The 21,016-nt window shown below is 40.0% G+C and overlaps 1 protein-coding gene across 2 annotated transcripts in view; it reads right to left on the bottom strand.

Annotated features, from left to right (window-relative positions):
- Slk (STE20 like kinase) overlaps window positions 1–21,016 on the bottom strand; it is a 56,715-nt gene continuing 35,699 nt past the window's right edge. The window contains exons 11-19 of one of the 2 annotated variants that reach the window (XM_016001833.3): window positions 20,873–20,996; window positions 15,297–15,476; window positions 13,014–13,106; window positions 6,343–6,472; window positions 5,471–5,595; window positions 4,825–5,013; window positions 4,216–4,341; window positions 3,292–3,405; window positions 1–519 (exon numbers count right to left, since the gene is read on the bottom strand). In XM_016001833.3, coding sequence (XP_015857319.1) covers window positions 373–519; window positions 3,292–3,405; window positions 4,216–4,341; window positions 4,825–5,013; window positions 5,471–5,595; window positions 6,343–6,472; window positions 13,014–13,106; window positions 15,297–15,476; window positions 20,873–20,996 — 1,228 coding nt within the window. In that variant the 3' untranslated portion in view covers window positions 1–372. The remainder of the gene's footprint in view (window positions 520–3,291; window positions 3,406–4,215; window positions 4,342–4,824; window positions 5,014–5,470; window positions 5,596–6,342; window positions 6,473–13,013; window positions 13,107–15,296; window positions 15,477–20,872; window positions 20,997–21,016) is intronic. The other variant, XM_006983309.4, reaches the window with a different exon arrangement.

The raw sequence follows: 21,016 nt of genomic DNA, 5'->3' as shown, positions 1-21,016 counted from the left end.
TCAGGTAAAACAATATTTATTAATACTTAGTGATGTAACAGGTTTGGATTTTTTTTTTCCTCCAAATACTTTTAAACATTATTTTTCTGGCAGTTTTTCAGTAACAGTGTCTAAAGAATACAATATTTAAGGTCAATATACAAAATCACCTTAGGGAATTACTGCAAGATGCTACTTGCCAACATGGCCTGGCATCTGTCTTAGTTCGTTTGCCCTTCATCTCTGTTAACAATAAAATCCAAGAAACAAATTCTCAGAACCACCGAGAAGATGAAACAGGTGATTGTCTTTGTGAGTCGTACATACTGTGGAAGATGAAGGAATACAATGATGTACTTAGAAGCCAAGTCCAGACAGAGAATGCTGCTACTGCTATGACCCAGTGGAATGCAAGGTGGGAATAGGGTAGAATTTGGAGATACGGCTCTGTGCTGATGGATTAAGACATTCCGATTCCCCAGTCATTTTAAAAAACACTTCCTGCTCCTGCAGTTTCCTGGCAAACTCTTCTTCCAGTGTCTTAAGAAAAAAGAGACAACAGTTATGCCCTGTTTTACACTGTACATAGAATTTACTCTGACAGCCAAGATTACACCACTGTCCAGGGTCTGAGGGATGGCTCAAGGTCTCTGGTAAGGACCAGCTCAGTTCCTAGCACCAAGTGGCTCACAACTGTCTGTAACTCCAGCTCCAGGGGATCTGATGGCCTCCATAGGTACCTGCACCCACATGCACACACCCACACACAGATATACATGCATACACATATCTTTTTAATCTTAAAAAAAAAAAAAAACCTCCTAGCTCCGAACATTTTATTCAATAGTTAAGACCACATACTTTTCACAGCCCCAGGTTCAAGACTCAGCTCAGTTAGTCCTCTGCTACAGCAGAAGGGCACTAACTTACCTTGTTGGCATGCCACGTGAACATTAAATGTAAGCACCCAGCAGGTGACACCTATTAGCAACTTTCACCTACTTTTTGTGTCAGTGACATATGTCTTTCTTCCACACTGAAACACAAGCCATATAAACCTAAGATCTAAACTAGATTCATCTTCTATCCCCACAATACACAGCAAGAATGCTAAGTGTTTGATAAAGAGCTGAATCTGTTGAAACCTAACCCCAATGGTTTCGTGAGGTTAACCTTTTGAGTGGTGATTAGGTCACAGAGTTCTCCAAATGGGATTACTATTCTTTTAAGGGGCAAGCAGAGTTCTTTTCCCAAAGAAGGCTTCCCTCACCAGAACCTGACCATGCCAGAACTCTGGACATGGACTTCTCAAGCCTCCATCTTATAACATTTTGTTACAGTGAACTGAATGGACAGGTACTGGTGACTGTAGATAAGTCATTTAAAGAAAAGTGCTATTGTTTAGGTTGAAACGAAGTACAAGAAGGTTTGTCAGAAGAAGTAAGACATGCACTTAGCCATGAAGCAGTGTCAGAAATCGACAGGCAGGACAGAGGGTGCCCCAGACAAGAGAAGCTGAGACAGCTACACGAAGACAGAGGTGGTAGAAGGAATGGTCACCCTACCCTACCCATGCGCAGCACACGCAGAACCAAGTGGCTGGAGGGAGAGACAGTGGGCAAGGCTGCAGCCGAGTCCGTCACGTGACGGCTGCCCAGTCACACTGCAGGCTTTGTGTCCTGCCTGATGGAGCTGAAGATTCACCACACCTCCATGACACCTTCAGATGCTCATGCGGGTAACTGACAACAGATGGCAAGCAAGGATAAGGAAAGGAACTAAGGTCAGAAGACCCAGCAGGACACGGCTGAGCAAGCTCAGCAGCAGGAAAGAGAATCCATACCAGAAATGAGTCACAATTAATATCTGGTTGAATGCTGAGTGTCACAGATTAAGTCAGCCAGGTTCTAACCTGGCTGTCAATTAAGAGAGAGGATGGGGGACATATGTCATATTGGTGGGGCTCCTGGAGGAAGGAAGGTGAGACGAATACTGAGTTCAATCTAGTCTGCTCAGGTGACGTTCTCCATCAGCTTCAACAGGTGTGCACTAGTCATTCAGAACATTCTAAGAACTCCTCTAACAGCGAGATACAGGTCGGTGAACAAAGAGAGAAAGAAACTCCCTGCTTCTAAGAGGCTCATGTTCTCATGGACTAAGACAATAGAGAAATATATCTGGTGGTGAAGGATATAATAAAGAAAAACAAGTAAGACAGGACACAGCACACTGAGATGGGGATCGGGTGATGAAACAAGGCCCTCACAGACACAGTGACCCTGGAGAAGAGGAGGCCTAGAGGAAATGAGGAGGAGAGTGAAAAGTTCAAACGGACAGTAACAAAGCCAGCGGCTGGGTAGAGTGGGCATGCCTGTGATCTCAGTACCTGGGAGCTTAAGGCAGGAACATGGCAAGCTTGAAGCCAGCACTGGGACACAAGCAAATCCTGATTTAAAATAGCAACAGTACAGCACTAATGAACACAGCTGTGGTCTCAAGTCCTGAGACACTGCTTTACACACATCACCCACTTTTAACTTGTTCTTCCGTCTGCTTTTTGAGACTGGGTTTCATGTAGCCCAGGCTAACCTCAAATTCATCATGTAACTGAGGATGACCTTGAACTTCTGATCCTCCTGCCACCACCTACCAAGTGCTCAGATTTCAGGCATGTACCATCATCACTGAGATACACATCAGGCAGGAAGATCATAAGAAAATATAGGTTTATGTCTTAAGGAATAACAAAGGGATGTGGACAACAGTAACAGCAGGAAATACAATGGTTAACCAACGAACTCAGGCCATCAGTGAAGTCCAGTTACAAACAAGGGAAATGGAGGGAAAGGGGAAAGAAGCCATTCTTATGTTTTGTATCTTAAATGTAATTCAAGGCCTTGTCCCTGAGGCTTCGGCTAACAGCAGACTGGGCTGTCCTCCTCCCTAGGCCCCCACCCTGCATTACTCTGCAGGGGACTGTTGGTCATTTTCCACACGCAGTGCTTTTGCTCATTCTGTTTTCTCTGCTGTCCCATTCCTTCCCAATCTACCCACCTGCTGCAAGTGATTATTCACGCTTCATCCCTAGCCGGCCTCTACCTCTTCGGCCACTTCAGAGAGTTCAGCACTCCTCCTGTGCTCACACACTCCGCTCCACTCCCCTGCATCCTGTTCTAACCTACCCCAACAATGGTCTCCCCAACTGTGATCCCTTCTCACAAGACCCTGACCTTTGGGAACACCGTCTTTTCACCCCTGCAGTGTCAGGTAAGGACGGACCGCACCCAGCACTGCAGCACAGCTCTAGGTTACCTTCTTCCTCGGCCGCAGCCTCTCTCTCCACTCCTTCAGCTCTTGGCTGTGCTCCTCATCCAACTCCTTCAGTTTCTGAGTCTCGTGTTCAACCAACAGGTGGCATTTTTCATTCTGAAAATAAAGTTAGTATTAAGTTTTTTTCAGGTCAATGGAGCAATTTTTAACAGATACAATTTTCTTTCAAAACAAATTATTGACTAGATATCATGCTGTTATGGAAGTTCAAATTCTCCTTTAAAAGCTAAGTGCCAAGAGTTGTGGAACAGTCTGTTCTATAAGTGTATAAATGCCTTCACTGTTTTTGAAACTTTTAGATCTTCTTGCAAAAAATACTAAATATCATATAAAGCTGTTAACATAACATATATAAAAAAGAACTTAAGTAGAAATACTCTGGGCTTTTGCTTTTCCAGTTGGTAAAAGATTTGGAATTAGTAAGTATTCTACTCTAGTAAATTAACCAAGCATACAGAGTATCAAAATTACCTCTGTTACTCTGAAAGTATAAAGCATTTCATGCATTCACTAGATGGACTATGCATTCCATATGAATTCCAAAAATAGTCCTCTCTAAAGTCTAATTTCCTACAAAAAAAATTTCCAAATGTTTACCATTTTTTTTCACAAAACCAGAAATCAGCTATATCCTTTTAAATTAAAAAAAAAAAAAAACCCATACTTTTTAATTAATTTTTATTAATTTAGCTTCATGCTTACATTCACCTTGGTTCTATGGCATAAAAACAAGGCTCTCTGGCACTGCACAGCCCCTCCTTTGGGGCTCTGCAGGCAGCACACGCTTTCAATGCTCTAGCCCTTTCATAAGCAGCATGTGCACACTTGGGTTAGTTCTTACTTTCTCCCCAGAAGCCACACAAGCCGCCTGGTCACCACCCCCATCGTCAGGCTCTGGGACCTAACCTGCAGCTGATGCAGTTCCCGGACGTTGGCTTCACACTGCAACTGGAGATCCCGCATTTGGCTCTCGTGTTTCTGATGCTGAGCCATCCTCTCATTTTTCTGCCTCTTTTCTTCTTGTGCAGCAAACTATAAATAAGAAAAACAAAAGATAATTGAATTAGGAAGCAGTGTAATCTCTACATATCTACACGTATAATTAGGGAATTTAACAAAGCTTAAAAAACAGTAAATGAAAGCTGTAATCCTATACTCGAACCTGTAACCTATAGATCTAGGTAAAGGGAGAGGAAATGACTTCTGGTTTAAAGCCTCCATGTTTCGATTGCCTACTGATCTCCAGTGGAAGAAGATGATCTGTCTGTCGCTGCAGAAGTGTCACAGGGTGGACAAGTTATCTCATTCCCATGGTCTAAGATCTGTCAAGGGAGAGATGGCTTTGCCCTATATGGTCCCACACAGGGAAGATTAAGTTGGAACATAACATACCCTGCCCCATCCCAGAAAATAACAATCCTAAGGAGAGACTAAATGTCTAAACCCAATTATGAGGTACTTTTAAAGGTCATTCAGAGGTGTTAAACCCTGGAAAGGAACTATCTGTCTAAGTACCTGTTTAATTTTTTCACGGTCCTGGTCTGGTGTGGCTGTTGAGTTAATTCTCAGACTCTTCTTAAACATGGCCATTCGGGTCTTGGCCTCACTTCGCTGAATCTTGGGTAGTCTTGCTCGTTCCTGAGTCTGTCTGTTTTTCAGCTCCTCAATAAGTCGTTGATTATAACGCTGCATTTGTTCTGTTTCCTAAGATTTAAACAGACTTAATGGTGTAGCTATACCTTAACTCTCAGCACTCACAGACATGTTCCACGCATCTGTTACTGTTTCCCATAGGTACCCTCTCCATAACTGCATAATGAGAAACAAAATATTAGGCAAAAATAATTTATAAGAAAAGTTCTTAGATGACAGCAGTGTTCAAGGAAAGATACGTTACTAAGATACCTGAGTCACAATTGGAACCAGCAAGATACAAGATGAAATGACAATTTATTATAAGGTCTTTAAAACACTGTAATTGATAGAAAAATTTGCAATCAAAATAAAGATTATAAACAAGTGCTCAAAACTCAAAAAAAAAAATTAAGACAAAAGACAGAAATAAAGCCAAGAATCTATTCTCTAAGAAATTAAACTACAAAACTGAATAACGCTGTAAAGTAAAATGAACAAAGAAGTGAAGACACTCCCTTTTGCTCACCTTCTCGTGGCGTTTAAGCAGCTGGTGTCTCTGCATGAAGTACTGGTCTTTGAGTTGCTGCTTAAGTAGCTGGTGCTTTTCCTGTAAGTGTCGCTCTTCAAGCTCCCAAATCGCAGCTTCTCGAGCTACAAGGAAGCGGTTTTCAAATTGTCACTTAGTTCTTTAACTAATGTCCAATGCCCTTCACTTTAATATTTACATTAAAGTGTTTTATATATACTGACTTACACACACAAACAGATATTCCAAGGTATAAATAAAATGTTACCAATGTAAAATAGCATTTATTATCACTTTTTATTTTGTTTTAGTGTCCTAAACTAAGAGTGTCCTACCAGGAATGCCAAAACCTCACCTTAAAAAGAAAGAAAAAAACTAAACTAGTCTGTTGGGGGGAATAAGGACTTAAAATTCCATCCAACCATCTTCTTATTATATAATTATATATGATATACTTACATTGGTAATTATAAGGCATAATGAGTATATAAAATTATTCAGATAGATAAAATATGTCTTAAGTTGGGTTATTTGGGGTTTCTTTTTTTTGGGGGGGGGTTGTTTTTGAAGTGTTGAGAGCTGAACCAGGCCCTTAAATGCAGGGTACCATGTACACACTAAGTACATATTCTACCACTGAGCTACATCCCTAGTCCATGTTTTAAGTATACTTTTAGAAACACTTCTACTATATCTCACAGTATTTCTCAAATTTTAAAAAAGAGAAGCTTTTATTTGAACTTTATTTTTCCCCTTGCCACTCTAGCAAAAAGCACTCAGTACTCCGCAATGCACACCTCAAGGCAATGTTTCTGAGGTATTTGTGGTATTTTTTTTTGTTGTGTGAGCACACACTGTGGCCTCTCACATACCTCTCATGAGCTGCTGCTTGTTATTCAAGCACTCTCTCTCGATATTGGCCAACTCTGCCTTCTGTTGCTGGATGATCTTTTTCAGAGAGCCATCTAATTCTTGTTGTTGCTTCTGAACAAATTCTTGTTCCTAATAGACACAGTTAACCATCTGTTAATACATATCTACTGAATTGAACGTTCAGTTATCTAGTGCCTATGTATTAGTGGTTAGTGGAGTTCTTTCTTCCTCTCTGTTGGAGAAAGTGATGGAGACTGACCCAAGGTCTTGTGCATGGAAGGCAAGAACTCTAGCACTGAACTGCATCCCTGATGCTTAAGAAGATTTCTAAGTGAGGCTTACAAAGCTGGTGGAATTTAAAAAAAAAAAAAATCACTAAAATTATATTGTACAAATATAGCACAAATGTACTGGTCACTCAACTCAAATCTAGAAAAGTATTAGAATGTACAACATTCTAAATTCACTATTAAGTGATACACATAAAAAGTATATATCCATTCATAATTAAAATGTTCTATTTCACTAACAGCTTTGGGAAAATAACAAAATTACAACTTCTGAAGTGGAACGTCTGCTCCACTATGGTTTAACTAGAACAAAAGTAAATAAGAAATTCCTTTTAAGGATAGAGGCAACGAGGGAGAGAGAGAGAGAGGAAAGAGGGGAGAGGGAGAGGAAAGAGGGAAGGGAGAGGGAGAGGAAAGGGGAGAGGGAGAGGGAGAGGAAAGGGGAGAAGGAGAGGAAAGAGGGAAGGGAGAGGGAGAGGGAGAGGAAAGGGGAGAGGGAGAGGGAGAAGGAGAGGGAGGGGGAGAGGGAGAGGGAGAGGGAGAGGGAGAGGAAAGGGGAGAGGGAGAAGGAGAGGGAGAGGGAGAGGAAAGGGGAGAGGGAGAGGGAGGAGAGGGAGAGGGAGAGGAAAGAGGGGAGAGGGAGAGGGAGAGGGAGACAGTTTAACACTATTTTTCTAGGAAACAGACTGAAGTAGAAGGACCTCGCCTGAACTAACAGTGGAGGACAGTGCTTATCCTCTGCTACCTGTGACTAAAAGAACAACAGTTTGAAGACTTAAACAATGTATGGCTAGAGAGAGATAAATTAGGGCTAGGAAAGTAACACTTTAAGAATCTAAGCCAGGCGGTGGTGGCGCACGCCTTTAATCCCAGCACTTGGGAGGCAGAGCCAGGTGGATCTCTGTGAGTTTGAGGCCAGCCTGGGCTACCAAGTGAGTCCCAGGAAAGGTGCTAAGCTACACAGAGAAACCCTGTCCTGAAAAACCAAAAACCAAAAACCAAAAAAAAAAAAAAAAAATCTACACACAAAATTCTTACAATGAAGAAATTCTATCAACACATTTGAGACTCTCTAACTTACTTAATAAATATTTGTTGGACGCCTAACATTTGCCAAATGTAGGCTTTAAAAAAGTCAAGTCTGGATCTCTATCCCCTTTTGGTAGTAACAGAAGATAGTGTTTAGTTCAAAGGATACACAAATTAAAAAAAAATGTAGGTTTATATTTTAGGGCTGAAACAATCCTTATCTAGAGTCCTTTTCTCTTCTGCATCCAGGAAACCATCAAGTCCCAGCTCTATTTCAGAACTGTTCTTGGGGACTTGGACAGAGTCAGACAAGATCTGGATCACTACCAGCCTGGTCCTTAAGCACACAGTCTGGCAAATCTCCTCCAAGAGTTGGCCTATGGCAGTGCCTCTGGAGTTGGTCCCTTCAGGCTGTTGTGAGGGAGTAATGTGGAGTTGCAAATGGTACCACCATTTCATCTGCACACTCATGTATGTTTTACTATAAATCCAAATACACAGTAGCACAAAGAAAGACTAGTGAAATGTCTCTATAAATAAATACAACTAGTGTCAGGCGGTGGTGGCCCATACCTTTAATCCCAGCACTCAGGAGGCAGAGGCAGGTGGATCTCTGTGAGTTTGGAGACAGCCTGGGCTACAGAGTGAGTTCCAGGACAGCCAGGGCTACAGAGAACCCCTGTCTCAAAAAACCAAAAACCAAACCAAAACCAAAACAACCCCTTCTATTTATTTAGTCATCTAGAATAAATAAAGCCTTTTAGGTTTCGTTCAAGAGATGCAAAATCTGCATGCCACCTCTTAAGCAGTTACAACAAATAAGAAAGCAACTTACATTCCTCTTTTTCTTACAACAAATATTTGTAATAAAAATATTATTCCTTTTAACTTCTGATACCAAGTGTCTACATGTAAGCTTGTTGTCTGAATGTTTAAAACCTGGAGACACAGTGAGGAATTTCTCTGGGTCAACAATTTTATCATTGGGTTGCATCTTAGATCTTTTAAATATCTGCTCGAACAGTTTGACTAGCATATATATCAACTTTATATTTAGGCTCAGAAGTCAAATCAAAGTATAAACTCAAGCCAATAAATATGTGAAACAAAAAGGTAAATAAAAGCTATGCCACTAAGTACATGTGATTTCTGTCTGTGCCATCTGTGTGTCCTTAAGATCTGGATTACACGAGGGGTCTTGAGGTACTCAGTACATGCCGGGCACTGCTAGGTACAGGCTGACTCAGTACATGCCGGGCACTGCTAGGTACAGGCCGACTCGGTACATGCCAGGCACTGCTAGGTACAGTGCAATTAAAAACAATGAAAACAGCCCAGAGGACAAACCGAGGATGAACAAGTCAAAGTCAGGGCAGTGTGGGAATGCTTCCTGACAGGAGCTAGCAAGGAGCCAGGTCGCCTTACAGCTGAACAGGCAGGTAGGGTGTAAATGGCAATCTAGATGGAGGGCACCAAGCAAGTAGTTTACATTAAAGTTAAAAATTACCTGAAAAAGAGCCCTATACACAAATTAATACACTTATTTTCTTCAAATGAATGTAATTTTAATATTATTGCCCATTCACTAAACTTCTTAACTTCAAAAGCCAAATACAATACATTCACAGTGGAATTTGTAACTAGAAATTGCTCTTAGGAACTGAAACTAAGAGAAATTTCACATTCTAAAAAGTCTGCATGGATTACATTCTGCCTTTAAAAATACCTATGAGCTTATCAGCAGAAATCACAAAAAACAACAACAAAAGAACCCAAACTAAGAAAGCCAAAAGTCGTTTCTAAAAATGGCCTCATACACTATGACGTCAGTGACCATTAAAAGTACAAGTTCAAATCCTGGTAAGTAATGTTATCATCAGTTAACTAACTGTAAATACTAAAACTACAGCTTTGTGTCCTGACAGCTGTCAGAAAGGTTATGAGGAGTTGGACTATTTGTATGAAATTTGATCACTTACTCAAGAGATTTACTCAAAAATGGTAATGATCAGAAAAGAGATTATCAATCATAATTTCATGTTTTAAAAAAGTATCTGCCAATTGCTTTTTTTAATCTAATTTGGAAATGAGGGAAACAGAAATGGCTGAAATCAAGCTGTATTCTATCTACTCCAGCAGTATATATTAAACATCACAAACAAAAATTACCATGTTATATTGGCTAGCCTTTCCTATGGGAACTGTGAGAAAGAATACAGTTTGGAATTCCAGACATAATTTCAAACTACAGTAAAAATAACAATACTTCGATATTTATTATTGACAATTTGAATAAATGGAGACAAATTAAATGGAAGTTAAATCACTCCTTTTACCATGGCTTTTCTGACCATATCCATAATCAAGACATCTAAATTGTATGTAATCAAAATGTCACTTCACACAAAGATAAAAATCTAATCACAGCATTCAATTTCTCACATGTGCAAAGTTTACAAACTCTACCAGGAAGATATTTTACTTTTCTTAAAAATCATGAAAATTTCAAGTTAGAATGCATGGTGAAGAGGCAGAAAAATAGAGCCCTCCACTGCAGGTGTTCTGCTTCCAGCTCTCCTGCTGATGCCATAGAGACCACTGGTCTGCAGCAGATCACTAGTCTTCTGGGCCCATGCACCGTATCTGGAGAAAGGATATACTCCATCGCTACATGAGGATGGTGTCAGTGAGAACCAGATATGAAAACTCTGAAGAACACTGTTAATGCTAAGTTTGTGCCAGGCTATTGTTACTGTTATTATTGGCATCAGCTCTCCATAGTCTACATTTCAGCCAATGAAGTGCATAATGAAAGGCACATGTGAGTCAAAGAAAGCACAAGTAAAACAGAAGGCACCTCCCACAGCACGCGGACTTACGTCCTGCATTTGGGCGTTGAACACTGCACAAGATGACAACTGAAAAGACTGAATCATGACCTGAGCAACACCCTGTGGATCAGAATACAATGCACCTCCCAGGTGAGAAAACAGATATCTGAATGACTTGTGTAAATGGAAAGAATAATTGCACAAATGTTGACCTTCAGGACTAGGTCAAATCAATTAACAGAGGGACTTATCTCCCATCTACACAATAAAAGGTGAGAACTAGGTCAGTGGTTTCCAAACTCCAATGTGTTGCTTATTTCTAAATCAGTGAAACTCCTTTTTAAAAGTCCATCCACATAGATAGATAGATAGATAGATAGATAGATAGATAGATAGATAGATAGATAGATAGATAGATAGATAGGTAGGTAGATAGATAGATAGACAGACAAGACAGATAGATAGATATGCTTATAAATGAGGTGAAAAGTGATGCTCTTAGGCCTGCAAGGTGATTTGAGTGGGTACAGCACCCGCCAAAGCCCCACATGTAGAAAGAAGAAAGGACTCTCAAAAAATGTTGCCCTCCAACAAAACACAGATAAATGAGTATGAAAGAAGGGAAAGGGAAAGAAAGGAAGGGAAGGAGAGAAGAAGAGAGGGAAGAAAAAAGGGGAGGGGAAGGGTGGAACAAGGAGGAACAGAAAACGTCCTCTTTTCCACACAGAAGCAAGACCCTCAGCCCCACAACCCTTGCCCTGAATAAGGGCTCCTAGGAACACAGCTGAAAGCCTGGGGACTAGGTGTCAAATATGTACCAGCTCCATGGCTACACAGCTATGACTTAACTCTGAAAACAGTTTAAACAGACTGTAAAATTACCAAATTTTAGTAAACTTATCAAAGGTATAAAGACTTCTGAAGTGCTTCATTCTAAACTCCAGTAAATTTACAGGAAGAATTTACCATTAATTATTTCTTTCATGGGAAAACATAAGCCAGCCCCCCAAATTACATGGAAAGTCATTTTTTTTTTAAAAAAAAGTAAACTAAAATTAGAGTACAGGATCACTCAATTTATTCAACAATAAATTCTTATTCTCAACTCTTAAGTTTGGTATACTTTAGGAACTAAAAACCATCCATTACAGTCCTTCTAAGGCAAAATTATATTGCTATTATTTATTACTTCGTTTGAAATCTAAACTAACCAAAAGTAAATGTGTAGCTGGCAAGGTCTCTCTTTCACATGTTCACAATAAACGCTAGCCAGATGAGGAGCCATGCAGACCAGGCCGAGGGGCAGCCTTGACAAGAGGGCAGCATGGCATGCTGGCTGGCAATCCAGTGTGCACACGTGCAGCTCAAGTTTTCGGGGGGGGGGGGGGGATCCTGGTTTACCAGAGTGTCACTGGGTGAGTCATTTCCTTTCTGTGCTTGCTCCTCACTGCTAAGACGGGGTGATGCTCGTTATGAGACTGAGCCCGATACGTAGAGCATCAGAATAAGTGCTAGGCACACAGCAAATGCTATGTCTGTCTCATATCCTTCAACTAGACATCCCCACAGGACAAGACAAAATGTCTCAGAGCCTTATGGCAAGAAAAATACTAACTTTATTCAACAAAACTGCCTTTATTAAAAATGACAAATTCTAAGATCACAGCTTCCTTCTTTTTTATAATATGAAAATGTTATCCACTCTGAAACACACACACACACACACACACACACACACACACACACACACATACACACACTTCAATGGCAGTATATGCCATGGTCCCTAATGGATTTTTTGTTACTTCTGTGTTTCTTTTTAGGGTCCTATAAAGTCTAAAAGTTTAGGAATCACTTTTTTGTTGTTGTTGTTATTACATAAAACCACATTAAAGGGATAATACATTGTGGATAACTGGAAAATTCTGTTAAAATTTCATTTATCTAGTTAATTCATTCATCTTGTAACAATATTCTGCCCATTTAGTTGTTGGATTCTAAATCAAAAGGAAATGATATACTAAAAATTTGTCTTTAAAGTTGACTATGTTGTTGATCTTAAAAGTAATTAAATGTATGACCTACCATTTAATGATAAAATTTACCATTGTTATTCTAAATGGTTTCCTAATAGGCATTCTTTTTCTAAGAAAAGACTCATATCTACCCCCAACTCTGCCCTAAAAGTTGTCTACCAAGCACTGGCACCACTTCTTAAAAACATAGGCTTCCATCATGATAAAATCAGGTAACAGTAGCCATTACATTAACGTATTTGTTTCTTTTATCTGGAATCAACTTTCTAAACATTTCAATTATTTTCATAATAGCAATTTAAATGTCACCAAGTATAAATTCAGCATTATTTAAAAAAAAAAAAGATCCTGGGTATCTATAGATGGGGAAAAGTTCAATGTTAAATAATAATTACGGTTAAAATCTCCTCTTTCAACCATGGTTTCCTGAGCCAAGAGGAAAGGCTGCTTTCTGTTTTTAGTAGCACTAAGCTGCTGCCGTTACCTGAGCGTGCTGGCTTTGTGCAAGCTCCTCTTTCGTGCGTTTCATGAGCTCTTTTCTCAGCTCTTTAGGTGCTTGCTCCACTTCATTTATAACCTACAGTGTATAAGCATGCACGAGGTGGGGAAGTAATACTTTCTCCATGGAAAGCATATGCATATGTGAGCAGAAAGCTACAAGTCAAATTAAAGTTGTTAAAAGATTCCTTTCAACATGCATTAGCATAAGCGTTAGTTAGTGGAAAAGAATAAAAAGATAGAACATGCTTAATCTCAGTGCAGAGAGGATGACCGGCATGCAAAGGTCCACTCATTGCTTGATCATCCCCACGTATCAATCAGTGAAGGAGTCTCAGAACACTAGGGCTGAGGTAAAAGTGACAGATTCAACTGCCTTCTTGAGAGATCAAAAATTACAAAGAAATTACAGACCTAGCGATACTATCTGACCACTAAACACATGAAAAGTAACTCCATTTATAAAGTGGAAACTTGACAACGGATCTAACAACACCAAAGAAACAGCTCTAGCTGAGCCGCTTCATGACACCAGGGCAGGAAGGGAAGAAGGAAGTGGGATTTCAAATGGACAAGGGAAAAATATATGAACTACACTTTTTCCATAAAACATGCCATTTTTACTTGGTGTGACAAAAATGAATACAGCTGATGACTTTTTGAAGGATTGGATATATTCTCTTTGGTGAAAACTGAAGCCAAACTGGTCAACTTTAAAATCAGTAATGTAAACACTCTTCAAATTTAGTAAACTATGATTTCTTAGACCAAAGTATGTTTTTAAATGAAGTATATCTTTAAATTCTTTCTTTTTTACAAAAACCCTAAATGTGACTTTCACCCACCAAAAGATATATAATCCAGATCTGAAAAACAAGCATGTGTTTACAAGTAAAAGCACCAAGAGCCCAGATTCCAAGTCACCACATGTCACTGGCACCCAAGAAAGAGACTGATTTTGATTTAACAGTGTCCTTAAAGTTCCCATCAGTAATTCCTCATGAAACCAAATCACCAGTAAAAGCAAGAGACTCCCCAAATGCAAGAGGTTTAGCAATGAGGAAAAAATACACAGTAAGATTATTTAATATAAACACATCATGATCTCAAACATAACTAGTTAAACTCTCCAAATTTAAAACAGTAACTACAGACTTATTCATCTGGAATTAAATCTTTTAATTTAATCTGATACAAAGATTAGTCTCTCAACAAATGACCCAGATTTTTTTAAAAATTAGCAAAGATCTTTATCATGGTATATGAAGCAACTCTACATAAGACATAACAACAATAAACCAGCGTGTAGAAACGGTGGCTACAGCGAATGAGGCCACACCCCGTATGCACGCTTGACCTAAGGAAGGCATCGAGCACTTGCTGTTACTGCTCAGTCCTACTTGAACACATCCTTAAGATTCAATAATATGATGTTCAGTTTTCTTCCTAATTAAATGCTAAAGTCAAATGCTAAAATCTTGGTAACTGAGACGTGTAACAAAACTGAAAATACATTTCCTACTTTGGTTGAGATATTTTCTTCCAACCCTAATAGAACTGATCATAATTATTTTCCCTGGGGTTGTTTATTCATATCCTGAGAATGTAAATCCTTCTCTTGCACTGAAGATGTAGAACAAGTCATAAACTTATCACTGAAAATTGCCTGGATGTATTTTATTTTAATCTAGGGACAAAAGGACAGTACATGGGAAGCCTCTTTACGAGCTCTATAACAACATGGAAGCAACTCAGAAAATCCAAAACCTTTTTATAATCACATGTCTTGTGCTATTTTGAATATCAAGCTATTCAGTTTCTGCTTGGCAAAATGTGTAAGAAAATCAATAAACCTAATGGAGATAAAATTCAAACATCAAGTACTTTGTAAATGATAATTCTTGTTGCTACCAGTAAATACCAATGAGGGTAAGTTCTCTTGAAAAAGTATTTCTAAATAAAGCCCTAAATATTCTATTAATAAGAGAGAATGGCAGAATAAAATACAGTTTGGACTTCATTTGAAGATTTGGCTCAAAGGTAAGGGAGACAGGCCACTGAAACTCCTTTATTCCTGTTTTCTTGGCAGTAAAATGAGAATAATGTCCAACCTCACTAACTGCCAGCCTATCACTGTTTGAAATAAAGAACAAAGGAATGAATGAATGAGTGCTATTCAGTTACCAGCTATTATTCCTAACTCTTTAGATAGTCTTCAATTTGCATTTTAAAGAACAGCTGTGACAACTCACAACTGTAGCAGCATTACCTCCTTCTTGCGGTTTTTGAGCATGTTCTGGAACTTGGACAGCTCCTTCTCTTGCTCGCCTTTGATTCTTTTGGCTTCATCTCGCAAACGGTTCGTGTGCTCTTGTTCTAGTCGTTCAATTGTCTGTTTCTGCTGCTTCTCTAGATTCTCAATTTCTTGGTCATATTGTCGCTTCTTACTCTGTAAAACAATGTAGTCTGTTACCACACTAATTCATCAAATATTTAAGTAACTATGTGTGGGAGCCCATTTTCAGGTTCCTAGTGGCTTTACCCAGCAGGTCTGCATAGAGGGGATGATTGGACCATGGGCCTGAGTGCAGATGTCCGAGATGGCCTACACTTGGCTGTGCTGGGAGAAGGTCTTTTGCTCCACCCCTTGGCATTTCTATCAAAACCCTAGGGCAGAGACAGAACTTGTTGGAATAGGTTCCAGGCCCTCTTGAGGCTACCCTGCATTTTCTATCTGTTTATCTCCACACTCTAAATCCTTCTATCTAATATTTCCTACTACTCTCCCTCAAGAAAACTTTGAGGAACTGTGGGGTTGATGGGTAAATGTCCCACAACTATGCAATTCTGAATACAGAAATATGTATCATAAAGTATGCAAGGAAGGAAAGAAATAAGGAAGGTGAAGCCAGGCAGAGCAGTGCATGCCTCTAGTTCTAGCACCTGAGAAATGGGGGCAGGAATGTAACACTAGAGAGTGAGGCACTGTCTCAAAACAACAACAAACCTTCAAAAACAAAAGAAATTAAAAAGGAAAACATTTCAGGAAAAATCCATGGACAGAAAAAACACAATTTCTAAAATTCTGGAAAACAGAATGAAAGGACTGCAAAAGCACTCAATGAGAACATCTCTCATTATTTTCTTGGGAACATGCTGTGGTAACTGAACATAAAACCAACAATGCCTGCCACACAACAGTCCTCGACACATTACAAAACTGCAAAGGATTATAATTTAAACTTCAATATTACTTTAAATTGTCTTTTCTAACATACTTTTTGCTTGTTTGTTTGTTTTTTGTGTTTTCAAGACAGGGTTTCTCTGTGTTGCTTTTTTAAAGCCTGTCCAAGAACTCAATCTATAGACCAGGCTAGCCCCGAACTCAGAGGGATCCACCTGCCTCTGCCTCTCAAGTGCTGGGATTAAAGGCGTGCGCCGCCGCCACCACCACCCGGCTACAAACTTTAAGCTAGATGTTCAACTGAAATTTTGTACCACATTCCTAATTCCCATACCAACTGTGAACACAGTGAAAACTGAAGGCCTCAGCAACAAGGACCACAGCACTGTTTCTACAACAGCAGTGACGCAGGTATGAGGTCACATAAGAGCCAGTGAAGAGAGTAAATTGTGACAAGTCACCGACAAGTTCTAAAACTCAGCCAGGCTTGAAAACAACTGCTTTAGATTGCCTTAAAACTTTAGAATCTAGAAAACATAGGCAGTGTTCTCCAAGATAAAAGTGTAAGAAAGGACCTTCTCAGTAGGACCCCATTTGCCCACGAATTAAGGCCAACAATTGATAAGTGGGACTTATAAAACTAAACAGCCTCTGAACAGCTAAAGAGACAATCAATCAGCTGAAGAGGAAACCCACAGAATGGGAGGGAATCCTTGCCAGCTCTAATTCTGACAGAGGATTAATATACAGGATCCACAAAGAACTCAAAAAACAAAGAGTCAGCCGGGCGGTGGTGGCGCATGCCTTTAATCCCAGCACTCGGGAGGCAGAGCCAGGCGGATCTCTGTGAGTTCGAGGCCAGCCTGGACTACCGAGTGAGTTCCAGGAAAGGCGCAAAGCTACACAGAGAAACCCTGTCTCGAAAAACCAAAAAAAAAAAAAAAAAAAAAAAAAAAAAAAACAAAGAGTCAAGATAACAAACAACCCATTCACATATGGACCTGAGACCAAACAGAGTTCTCAAAAGAAGAAAAAAAAAAAGCAGCTGAAATATTTCAATAAATATTCATCAACCCTAGTAATTAGAGAATGTGATTTAAAACAACCTTGAGATTTCATTGTACCCCAATCAGAACAGAAAAGACCAATGGAATAACTGACAATAAATGCTGGAAGGTATTTAGAGGAAAAAGAAACCCTCACTCACTGTGGGTGGGATTGCAAACTGCTGCAGCTACTATGGAAATTAGTGTGGAGCATCCTCAAAAAGCTACACTAAATCTCCACTGGGCTCAGCTACCCTACTCCTTGGCATATGCCCAAAAGACTTGACAGATATTTGCCACTTCCTCGACAGACCTACCCACAGATACTTGCTCTGGTACATTCATTGCTGCTCTACTCACAACTGGGAAATGGAGCCATCCTCAATGTCTTCAACTGACAACTGGATAATGAAAATGTGGTCCATCCACACTACAGAACACTATGTGGTCCATCCACACTACAGAACACTATGTGGTCCATCCACACTACAGAACACTATGTGGTCCATCCACACTACAGAACACTATGTGGTCCATCCACACTATAGAACACTATGTGGTCCATCCACACTACAGAACACATGTGGTCCATCCACACTACAAAACACTATGTGGTCCATCCACACTACAGAACACTATGTGGTCCATCCACACTACAGAACACTATGTGGTCCATCTACACTACAGAACACTATGTGGTCCATCCACACTACAGAACACTATGTGGTCCATCTACACTGTAGAACACTATGTGGTCCATCCACACTACAAAACACTATGTGGTCCATCCACACTACAGAACACTATGTGGTCCATCAACACTATAGAACACTATGTGGTCCATCCACACTATAGAACACTATGTGGTCCATCAACACTACAGAACACATGTGGTCCATCCACACTACAGAACACTATGTGGTCCATCCACACTATAGAACACATGTGGTCCATCCACACTATAGAACACTATGTGGTCCATCCACACTACAGAACACATGTGGTCCATCCACACTACAGAACACTATGTGGTCCATCTACACTACAGAACACTATGTGGTCCATCCACACTACAGAACACTATGTGGTCCATCTACACTGTAGAACACTATGTGGTCCATCCACACTACAAAACACTATGTGGTCCATCCACACTACAGAACACTATGTGGTCCATCAACACTATAGAACACTATGTGGTCCATCCACACTATAGAACACTATGTGGTCCATCAACACTACAGAACACATGTGGTCCATCCACACTACAGAACACTATGTGGTCTATCCACACTACAGATCACTATATGGTCTATCCACACTACAGAACACTATGTGGTCCATCCTCACTACAGAACACTATGTGGTCCATCCACACTACAGAACACTATGTGGTCCATCCACACTACAGAACACTATGTGGTCCATCCACACTACAGAACACATGTGGTCCATCCACACTACAGAACACATGTGGTCCATCCACACTACAGAACACATGTGGTCCATCCACACTACAGAACACTATGTGGTCCATCCACACTATAGAATAGTATATGGTACATCTACACTATAGAATACAATGCAGCTATAAAGAAAAGTGAAATCATGTAATTTGCGAGCAAATGGATGGAAATAGAAAAGATTATATTGAGTGAGTTAACCCAGTCATCGTAGAAAACAAATCCATGTTTTCTTTCATCGTGGCTCTTAACTTCAAATCTTCATATCTGAGTGTATAATCTAGAGTAAACCTGAAACCAGGAAAGTAGCAAGGGACCATGGGAGAAGGAAAGGTGCAGTAGAGAGGAGAGCAGCAGGGTAGTTAGAAGGGAAAATGGGAAAAATGAGGCTGGGGGAGGGTTGGGAGGTGGTAGGAAGGTCAATACAGCAGAGGGAAGGTAAGACATAATAGTAAGGATGTCTAAAAAAGTCACAAGAAATCATTATTACCTATTTACCTAAAATTACACATATAATACATCTAAGTCTATGTGTATACATATGCATACATAGTCTAAATGAAATTTTCCCACCTGGGCTGACAATGGTCCCCCCAAAAGCCACAGACAATCTAGCAAAAACCCCAATACCAGAAATGAGAAGCCCCCTTATGAGCTGTTGGTCAGGGGAGTCCAAGACACTCCCAAACACTGCAAGTTATTGCTGTTGTCTTGGTTGCCTCCCAGAGGCTGAAGGTAAGTTCCTGTTGTTGAAGACACCATGCACTTCATACACAAGACCCAGAAAATCCAAGCTGGATCTAACCTCCTCCCAAGGGATTAGTTTTCATGGTACCAGAAGGTTCCAAGCAAGCTTACTCCTTGTCCTACCCAGCTATGACACCTATGAAGAACCAGCATGGCATAATAACCATAGCGGCACTCATATTTTGGTGGTAAACAACAACTCTATAATTGGACTTAAGACTCACTCAACAAGAGAGAAATCATGCCTGGTATTAGAAACTTAGACAACCTACCTATGGTCATGGAACTTGGAGGAGGAACTACAACAACCACTTTACAAACCCAGCATTAATTCCTGGCTGCATTCTAAATACTTATCTTTATACCTACAGATAACTGTAGCTCTCACCCCTCAACAACAAACAAACAAACAAAAATCTCTTTGCAACAGATGGAGACCATTACAGAAAAATGACACCTAATTAAAATGCAGAGAACAAGTGATCCTGTGGTGCCCAGCCCCAAGTGAGCCATCTACAGCACAACTCACCTAAGGCTCAGGAAACACTGCGGAAGAGGGGGCGGAAAGATGGTAAGAGCCAGAGGACCAGGACATCTGCTGAAAGACAGTCTCCTACAAATGTTGGGAAAACTACACCCACAAAGTCTCAACCATATAGTTGCCAAAACAATTCCTGAAGGACCACAATATCAATAGAAAATGCTAACATTAACATGGAAGGGGGAATCTCATGGGACTCCAACCCTAGACAAAGAACTACAGGAAACTAAGGAATGCTGAGAGTGGGAGAAACAGTCTTCCCCAGGAATAAGCCTTCCAAATGGTTATCTGATACCAAGTGGTCAGACCTGAAATCATCTACATACAAGCAACATTATACGAACAGAATATGCTGTATTTATATATTTAGGAATATACATGCAAATCAGCAGTTAAAGAAAAAAGTCTGAGACCATGAATTTAAAGGAGGAGAAGGGTGCATGGGAGGACCTGGAGGGAGGAAAGGGAAAAAGGAAAATTATATATTTTAATTTCAAAATATTTAAAAAAAACCTTAATATTGTAAACTGAAATACGAAACTGGAACACTGAAGCAGCATTCAGTAACAGACATATCTAAAAACTTGGCAAACAATCTACCAGCCTATGACAGATTTCAAATGAAACTTAGCACACTATAAAACCGGTAATAAGACAGGAATTGGAGATCCCTTTCAAGAAGTTTTTGTTTTTTTAAGAAGGATCCAAAACACCTCAGAAACAAAGACGAGAGTAATACACCACAAAAGCAGGGGGAAAAAAAATCTCGTCATCAGAGAGCAAATTCTATAGCCTACTCTAGGACTGTTTTTAAAACACTAGATTTCACTTGTTAACAAAATAACACAAATTTGAAGACTTCACCATCATTTCTTGCTCAAAGCGCCTAAATATCTGCTCTCGCTGCTGCTGCAGTTTGCCATTGAGCTGTTGCTGGGCCCTCTGTTCTTCTTTTTGAAGAAATCTCAGCTCTCGAAGTTCCTGACGCCTGACAAAGTAGAACAGGAA

Source organism: Peromyscus maniculatus, chromosome 1 (assembly GCF_049852395.1).
Source record: "Peromyscus maniculatus bairdii isolate BWxNUB_F1_BW_parent chromosome 1, HU_Pman_BW_mat_3.1, whole genome shotgun sequence".
NCBI lineage: Eukaryota > Metazoa > Chordata > Mammalia > Rodentia > Cricetidae > Peromyscus > Peromyscus maniculatus.
This window is presented reverse-complemented; position numbering and strand designations above follow the sequence as displayed.